This window comes from Plasmodium cynomolgi, chromosome 9 (assembly GCF_000321355.1).
Source record: "Plasmodium cynomolgi strain B DNA, chromosome 9, whole genome shotgun sequence".
Taxonomy (NCBI): Eukaryota; Apicomplexa; class Aconoidasida; order Haemosporida; family Plasmodiidae; genus Plasmodium; species Plasmodium cynomolgi.
This window is the reverse complement of record NC_020402.1, coordinates 1,343,648-1,353,036: the sequence shown is the minus strand read 5'-3', so window position 1 is coordinate 1,353,036 and position 9,389 is coordinate 1,343,648. Positions and strand designations below refer to the sequence as shown.

The 9,389-nt window shown below is 41.4% G+C and overlaps 1 protein-coding gene across 1 annotated transcript; it reads left to right on the top strand.

Moving 5' to 3' along the window:
- Nucleotides 1–916: 916 nt before the first annotated feature.
- On the top strand, nucleotides 917–5,836 carry PCYB_094060 (DNA-directed RNA polymerase beta subunit; the record flags this gene model as incomplete). Its single annotated transcript, XM_004222520.1, has 2 exons — nucleotides 917–2,450; nucleotides 2,670–5,836. The coding sequence occupies 2 exons, from the start codon at nucleotides 917–919 to the stop codon at nucleotides 5,834–5,836; spliced, it is 4,701 nt and encodes a 1,566-aa protein (XP_004222568.1).
- Nucleotides 5,837–9,389: the final 3,553 nt, after the last annotated feature.

The window sequence follows — 9,389 nt, the reverse complement described above, 5'->3', positions numbered from 1 at the left end:
AGAAGAGGACCGGGGGAAAATTATTTCCGCCCCCCTATATGTAGCGTAAGCATAGAAGATTTTTTTTTTTTTTTTTTGGACCATTCTTCGTGCTCGTTCAGTATTCCATTTGTAAAGCAATTTTCCAAGCACAAAAAAAAAATAAATAAAATAAACAAATAAAATAAATATATAAAATAAAATACGCAGGAACAATACGTAGATTAATGCGTATGATGTTGCCCCCTTTTAACGCTTTGAATTAATTTCATTTTAATCGGGCGATCTGCATTTTACGACATCTCTTTTAATAAACGTTTCATCATTTTACGGCAAGCTTACGTTTGGCCAGTTTCCCCCCATTCTGTACATCCCGTGGATGCTCCATCGGATGGAGAAAACTGACCAAGTTGACCAACCAAAGGGGCATTTTTAACCTTCCCCTGAAGAGCCTTTGTAAATCCTTCCGCGCAGGACCATTTTTGTTTCCCCTTTGAGAAGCCTCCCTGTTTGGTTATACCAACGGGGTCAGTAAAGTAAACGTTTCAGCGTGGCTGCATTTTCTCCCCATTTTTTCTGTCTGCGCAAAATCTGTTGTTTGTTATTGTATGCTTCACCCCCTGAAGGAGCATCATAAGTTTGCGACCGACTTGACGTGTTCTACGTTTTGAATTAACCCCCAAAATTATGAAAGCGCGTTGACGGACAGAATCTCGGGAGTGTTACTATTTACAGCGCACAGGGGGTGTAGGCGAAGTTGCTCATCCACGCAGGAACGTTCATACCGCAGCAGATTGGTACGTGGAGATCCACAAACAGGGGCGCGTCTGTGTTCGACTGCACAGTTAAGACCCCTTGCAGGAGGCACGGCGAGCATATAAGTGAACATCCACGTAAGAGAAAAAAAAAAAAAAAAAAAAAAAAAGCGTAACGAAAGATGTTGCAGAACAAGCAGGGAGTGAGCGGCAGGCTCAGTGGAGCCACGCGCGTGGACAAGACTAACGGAAGCGTTGGAGACAACCCAAGTGGCAACCGCCCCGCTGCGGATGCGGAGGATCTGAAAAAAATAAACCTGAAAATCACCGACGAGGAAATCAAGCTGCATCTGAAAATAATCGAGGCACTGTATCCCAACATGAAGCCCAAAGTAGATAAGCTAATCAACGGGACGTACAACATTTTCACGAAATTTTTAATACAGTCTCATATAGACGATTACAACTCCTTCGTCAATGTGTATATCAAGAACATGCCGGAGACCATCCCTGTGATGGAATTTTCTCCCAATTTTAACGCATACTCCAAGCAAAGCTTTAACAAGAAATCAACAGATACGATCAAATTTTACGTAAGTGACATAAGAATAAAAAACCCCGTGTTGAAAAACGACAAGGGGGAAACAAGAAATGACTATCCTTATTTGTGTAAAATATCAACCAGAACATACGAAGGAGAAATTACTTTAAAAATTAACAAAAAAACGAATGATGAAATAATCAGTACTACGGTGAGTGCAGGGCACATCCCTGTGATGGTGTTATCAAATCTGTGTAATCTGAGCAGTTTAAATAAAAAGATGCTACCCCAGAAGGGAGAGGACGAAAGCCTATTAGGAGGATTTTTTGTCATCTCAGGAAATTTAAAAGTGATTAGATATGTAATTCATCCGAAGTACAACACTATTCTACTTAATGAGGAAAATAAAGTCCACATGAATTGCCTACTAAATGATAACTCAGTTTATGTCAACTTTTTGACATGTCCCAAATTTGATTTCTTTACTTATGGCGCTAGATACCAGAATTCAGTCATGTCAGTTCCTCTGCATGTCATTCTGTTACTTCTAAGTCCGATTAAGAAAAAAAGCTACTTATTCAATAAAATGAAAATGGGGATCAAAAACGAAAATGCAGTCAAGTACATAGAGCAATACATCCAATCTATATTTATAAAAAATGAACTAAACGAAAAGGAAGTCTTCGAAAAATATAATTTGAAGTATCTAGGGAACTCCTCCTATTTCAGGAGTGGCGTATTTCGTTATACTCTCTATTCTGATGAAAAAAAAGGAAAGAAAATTCTCAAGTATGTGATTCTACCACACATCCAGAGCTACTCAGAAAAATTTGAAACTATTTGTATGATGTTTAGGACGTTAATTTTTAGCAAGTTTAAGTTAGTCGCTCGAATTAATAAGGACTCGCTCGAAAACCACGCAGTCACGACGTGTAGCCATTTGCTGTCAAACTTGCTGAAGGATCAAATCTTGACTTGTCTCAGCCGATTAGTTTTCAGATATTCCAGGAGTTTTCACAAATTTTACGAGAAAAAATATGATTCCTTTAAGGTAATTGTGAAGCAGATTTACCTCCGTTACAAGGAGATGGTCATGGATGAGCTGGACGAGAAGCACCTGAACTCGGCACCACTGCAGGGCGATGGCTCGGATGTTGCCAAGGTGGCTGATTCAGGTGAGCAGAGGCGATTCGCTGTGCGTCCACACCGGGTGCATCCCTAGATGGACTGTTGTGCATTTCGAGATGGACTGTTGTGCATTTCGAGATGGGCCGTTGTGCATTTCGAGATGGGCCGTTGTGCATCCAGAGATGGACTGCTGTGCTTCCCTAGATGGACTGCTGAGCATCCCTAGATGAACTCTTATGCATTTTCTAATTTTTCACCCCCCTCAGGCAACCAACTCGCCATTAGCTACAAAAGCGAAGCGGTGAAAAAGCTCAAGTCTATCTTCATCGAAGAAAAGGAGAAGCTTTTCAGCAGCGTGGAGAGCTACGTTCGGGAGCTTTACAACGACAACCACCTCTTTATAGAAATAGCAAAGACCTTCGCCACGCTCAGCATGCCTATCATATTTTTTTTCAAGACGGGAAATATTGCCTCAGAAAATATAGGGTACCAGCAGAAAAGTGGGTGGGTCATCGGAGCAGACGAAATTAACAGTCTCCGATTTGTTACAAATTTTCGAGCAATCCACAGAGGATGCTTTTTTCAAGAAATTAAAGTTTTAAGTCCAAGAAAATTACTGGGGGAGGCATGGGGATTCATATGTCCCGTCCATACGCCTGACGGTTCGCCTTGCGGTTTGCTAAATCATTTGTCTCAATTTAGTTACGTCCACTGTTCGGCTAGCAACGAATCACACAAGCTGAACATAAAATTGTACCTAAAAAAAATTGGAGTTAACGTAAATCTGGATGATACTAGTGGTATCTCTACAATCTACGAGGACCAAACCATACCCATTGTTGTGGACTCAGTCCCCATAACATATATAAGTGAGCAAGACTTCAACAGAGTCGTCTTCAAGTTAAAATATGCCAAGAATCACAACCTCTATAATTTAAAAGCCTACTTCGAAATTAATGCATACATGAATGAACCCCTCCTGATGAACTCCATAATAATTAACACCTTCCCTGGGAGATTAATCAGGCCCGTATTTAATTTAAAAATGAAATGCATAGAGTTTATCTCCCCGTCTTATCAACCTTACGTAGCTATTGCCATAAATTATGAAGATATCAAGAAGAACAACTTAGCTAGAAGGGTGTTAAGTATGAAGGAGCGTTTAGTTGGTTCCAAAAAAGGGACGCAGCAAAAAATGACCATAAAGGAGCAGTATTTGCTTCATGCCAGGAGGAAGAAAATGGCGTCCTCCACAAAGGGGAGTGCTCTGCAAAATAGCAATCCTGTGGAGGGACCCGGGGCTTCCGAATCGGCGATTAGCAGGAAGGTGCTGCAACTTTTGGAAGACGGTGAGAACGACGAGGGGGACCATACGGATGGCCAGGAGGACCTCACGGATGGCCAGGGAGACCGCACGGGTGGCGAGGACGACTACGTAAGCAGCTCGAACTATGACTCGAGCGGGGACTCATGTGGAGAAGGAAGCGATGGCAGAAGCGATGGCAGAAGCGATGGCAGAAGTGACGGAAGAAGTGACGGCAGAAGTGACGGCAGGAGCGACAAACGGGAGGGAAAACGCCGCCACAGAGTACCGCCCACCTCCTACACAGACAGTGACGAAAACGCAAACCTCGACATCTACGAGCAAATGCCGCAAAAGTTCGAATACATGGAACTGAAAGAGACCTCTTTCCTGTCCTTCCTAGGATCGCTGACCCCCTTTTCCGACCACAACCAAAGCCCGCGTAACATTTATCAGTGCCAAATGTTGAAGCAGACGATGGGTATACAAAGCTTAAACATGATGTATACATTTTCGAACAAAGTTTACAGGATGATAACTCCGCAATATCCTTTAGTCGTCACAAGAGATTACGAACTCTATGGAATGGATAATTTTCCTAGTGGAACGAATGCAGTTGTGGCCATTTTAGCGTACACCGGATATGATATGGAGGATGCACTGATTATAAACAAGTCTAGTGCAGAAAGAGGTATTTTCAGGACCCATATTTACAAAACGGAAATTATTGACTTGGAGAAAAATCATGGCCGTGGGGAGTTTATACTCGGAAATAATGTTAGATATACGAACAGCAATGGGGGTACCAATACGAATAGTACAAACAGTAACACCACAGGGAAGACTAACATAAAATTGCAGTACGAACATATGGGTAAGATGTTAAATAAGGATGGGTTGCCTCGCGTGCAACAGAAGATAGTGGAATTGAATCCGCTGTACGCTTATATCAATAAAGCAAACGAACTAACCGTGTACGAGAAATTTAAAGGAATTGGAGAACATTACGTAGACTGTGTAACGAATTATAAAAGTACGAGGAATCAAATTGCAATCGTCCGATTACGTACGACAAGACCACCTCTTGTGGGAGATAAATTTGCATCAAGACATGGACAGAAGGGAGTTGTTTCGAGACTGTTTCCACAGGAAGATATGCCCTTTTCGGAGAGTGGAATTGTCCCGGATGTTATTTTCAACCCCCATGGTATCCCCTCACGTATGACCATTGGTATGCTTATCGAGAGCATTTGTGGAAAGGCTGCTTGCATCTACGGCAAGAGAATTGACGCCACTCCGTTTAGGAAGTACACGCAGCAGAGAAGCTTCAACAACGAGTGGATTGACAATTGTGGCGTTAAGGGCTTTCTCGAGAGGGACGAAAAACAAGGCAAAAATAAAGGTGAAAAGAGTGGTAGTGGTACTAGTGGTAGTAGTAGTAGTGCCCACGCTCCTGCGCAGGAGACTCATAACAGCCATAAAAAAGAAAAAAAAAATGACCTCCCAAAGGGGGAAACCCCAAAGAGCGCAAAAACGAATATCACGTATGACGAAAAAATTGACTACTTCGCAAAGCTGCTGCTAAACAAGGGCTACGATTATTACGGAACGGAGTTACTCTACAGTGGCATATACGGGGTACCCCTCCACGCACACATCTTCTTTGGCGTCATTTATTACCAAAGGTTACGACATATGGCTTATGACAAGGCGCAAGTTAGGCGAACAGGACCAGTCTGTAACTTAACACATCAGCCCTTGAAGGGTAAGAAAAAACATGGAGGAATCAGATTAGGAGAAATGGAACGAGATGGGTTAATATCTCATGGTTGCAGTTTTATAATTAATGAGAGGTTTCTCATGAACTCAGATGGACATGAGTGCTTTGTTTGTCCACAGTGTGGACTAATCCTTTCCCCAATTATGCAGTTCACCTGTAGTGGGGAAATGGTTAAGGGGAGAAGCATTGGTGGAAAGAATAAAATAGCAGTTTGCAAGTCTTGTGGCGTTTCCTGCAAAATTGTTTATGTACCCTATGTTCTGCGCTATTTACTAAATGAGTTAATCTGCCTAAATGTGACCATCCGGCTAAATATCAAGTCGGTGGAAAGCATGTTTGACATGAAGTAGGGGGGGAGTGCCGCCCGCCCAGCGAAGATCGCGCTCATCCGTTTGTGCGGTCATTCAGCTATTTATTTTTATTTACTTGTGTTTATTTTTATTTTTATTTTTTTATTTATTTTTTTTTTATTTTTATTTTATTATTTTTTTTTTTTTTTACGTTGTGCGGGACCCCCCACCACGTGTGACCGACCAACTCGGTTTGTTTTCGTTTTGCGCGCTAATGTAATGGCGCTTTTTGCGTGACGGAGGACACGGGAAAATGGCGAAGTGGAAACAAAAATGTTTCACATCCCACTCCGTGCCCATGCACGTATTGAATATTTTTCCCCTTTTGGCAAAGTGGGAAGAAAAAACGGGCAACGCTGGCGTTGTAGGGGCATCCATTCTTCGGCGGCCTGCGCCTGCACCAGGGCGCGGCTTCCCATGCAAGCCGTTGCGAATAACGACCTACGCATAAACGTGAAGCTAATGCCTGCTACGCTAGAACGCTCCTTTTTGCGAACCCCCTTCTCTTTAACCACCCCAATTTTCGTAAAAACAAGTAGCCTTTTATTTTTGTTTGAAAAAAGCTGTAACTCATGTAGGCACTTCTTTCAAAAGAAGAAGTTTCATTTTCAAAATTAACCTTTTTAAAATGACGAACAACGGTATGTTTTGCACTTTTTTTTCAAAATGTGTGGAAAGTCTTTTTTTCCCGTTTTCCAAAACGGCACGGCTATTTTACCTTTTAATTTTCACACCGACGTATCCAACATAATCGGGCTTTGGCCGTGCGTGCAAATTCGCATTTTTCGATTTTTCCCCATTTAAGGGACGCGAAAAAAAGAAGAACATTTGACAAGCGAGAGGCGCTTCACGTCCCCGCGCGCGGGCATGCGCAGTTGGCAGTCCATACATGTACACATATACATTTTTTCACATTTACGCGTTTGGCCAGCGGAGGGAAAAAAACTCTTTAAAATATCCTCATTTGGTCCACTTCCATAAAAAAGAGTTCCTTTGCGGGGACACTTGCTCATTCCGCCCATCACTTATATAGGTGATACCAAAGTGGAATTACGTTACAATAAGTATTTTTTTTTTTTTTTTTTTTCTTCGTGTCGCTCAAGCACAGCTGTGTACATAACTGCGCAGCGTTATCATGGAACAAAAAAAAATGTTGCAAAAAGGTTCCTCGCAAAATGTTGCAAAAAGGTTCCTCGCAAGGTGCTGCAAAAAGGTTCCTCGCAAAATGTCGCAAAAAGGTTCCTCGCAAAATGTGAAAAACGTTCATCCTCATAGTTCTACATGTATGAAATCCCATGCAGTTAAGCATTTTTTTTTTTTTGCAGGAAGAGGTGGAAATAACATGGAACGGTGCATCTTCACGTGCACATAACGCGCATGAATAAATGAGTATATTTTATATACACGTAGGCACACCTATCCACATGCATGCCGGTACATGTGCGCAAACGAGCTTAAAATTGAAAAGGATCGCCAAAAGGTGGCACCCACAACTGTTTGTCAAACTTTTGCAAATGCTCACCAAAGTGCAGAAATGCTCAATGCGGGGGGGGTAAGGCCCTCCCAAAAGTACGTTATTTTTAGCGGCAAAATGTCCCCCTACCCCGTTTCTGCGTTATCAAAGATTTGTTCTACCAAGCTGCCAAATGGGGAAAAAAAAAAAAAAAAAAAAAAAAAAAGCACATAATGAAGTAGTCATACGTATGCTCGAACAAAAATATAATGTACACTTAAATGGATCAAATGCAACGATAAAAAAAAATTAATGTGGCATGCGAAGAACAATTGTAAGATCCACCAAAATTAATGCACACCAAAAAATACGACCTCCCAAAAGATAGCGTGAATACTTATTTGCGGTGCCTTCACATTTCCTTCCCTTGTAGCGACATAAAAATTGAGCAGAAACATGCAACAGCTTATTTTCGCCTTTTTTTTTTTTTTTCATTTTTGTGTTTGCCCCGCCCCGGGGTATGCACCCCATTGGGGCAAATTGCAGACCACAAATGGCTGCCCCCAAAGTTCATGTGGGCTGCCAAATTGTATGTGGTCTTGTTTCGCTTTTTCCTTGCTTTACGTGCATTAGCGGTTAATTCGCCACAACCATTTCGCCCACTCCTTCACCTGCCAGTTAACTGCCCCATTGTTTGATAGTTCATTTGCCTGTTCACTTGCCTGCTCATTGGCCTACTTTTATTTGCTTGTTCACTTGTTTATATATTTTTTTTTTTTTTACTCACCCACTCAACCAACAACAGTTAACACAAATTCCTGATGGACATAAAACGAAACATTCTGCTATGTACAGTTAAAACAAATTCATTTTTTCCTTGAATTATTTCCCCCCCCCTTTTTTTTTTTTTTTTAATTTAAAATCTCACCATAATTAAAAAAATATCCTGTAAATTTGGAAACCCTTTACATAACAGTTTCGTTAACGTAACTCTTTTTCCTTTTGTGAAACTACGGAGAAGCTGAAAAAGAATTAACCCTTCGCTTTCGACAGCATACGTGCATATAGAGATGTTTTATGTTGCATAGGCGTACGTGTGAGAGTGGATAAACGTAATGATACACGCATGTATAGTTTTTCCTGTGCGCGGCCTACGTCAGTACAGTATACTTATGCGCGTGTAACGTATGTATGTACGTTTAAATATACTTGAAAGCCTTCGTTTTTTTTTGCAACAGCGGATTGGGTTGTTGTTAGTCTCCCTTTGCCGAAGTAGATACATTTGGGAGCGCTTTCTCCTGTGTGCGGTTGTACCTGTTAGCAGCTCTTCATTTTGCGTGCATCCACCGAACAACACTGTGGAGCAAACTGGTTGCACTGCCACCTTGGGGAACGCGCACAGCTCATCAGCGTTCACACGTACCTACGCGCGCATGTATGAATGTATGTACGTATGTATGTATATACGCATGTATGTACGAATGTATGTATATACGCATGTATGTACGCGTGTGCATACCCAAGCGTTGTTCCCCCCATTTGTATACTCTGAGAAAAGTTAAACCCAGTGGTTACGCGAACGTTCCGTCATCTCTACAAAACATAGAAGCATAGTAGTGGAAACCAAAAAAGTTTGCAACTTTGCCACTTTGCAACTTTGGAATTTTTTTTTTTTTTTTTTTTTGCGCACTGAAAAAAAATAGAACGCCTTTTTGTACACTATAAATTCATTCCCTTTTTGCGCTACATGTATATATGTACCATACACTTATATTCACTCCTGTTCATTCGTCACACGCCCACTTTACATTTCCACCAAGGGGGTGTAACTCACTCTACACCCAGAACACGTCGCCCACACCCCCGATCTTCCACAGTTTTGTTACACAACTGCATGGCACAATTGCATGGTTTGCCCATCTACCATAAAATTAACGACCTTGTAATTTTTTTTTATTTCATCATTTTATTTTTTTTTATCTCAATAGTACACTTTTTACGTTATTTTTTAAGCCCGCCAAAGGAGTATATTCACATTTTTGGAGGCACACAGATGTAACAATTGCCAAAAGGAAAAAACAAAATAAAACAAAATAAAAT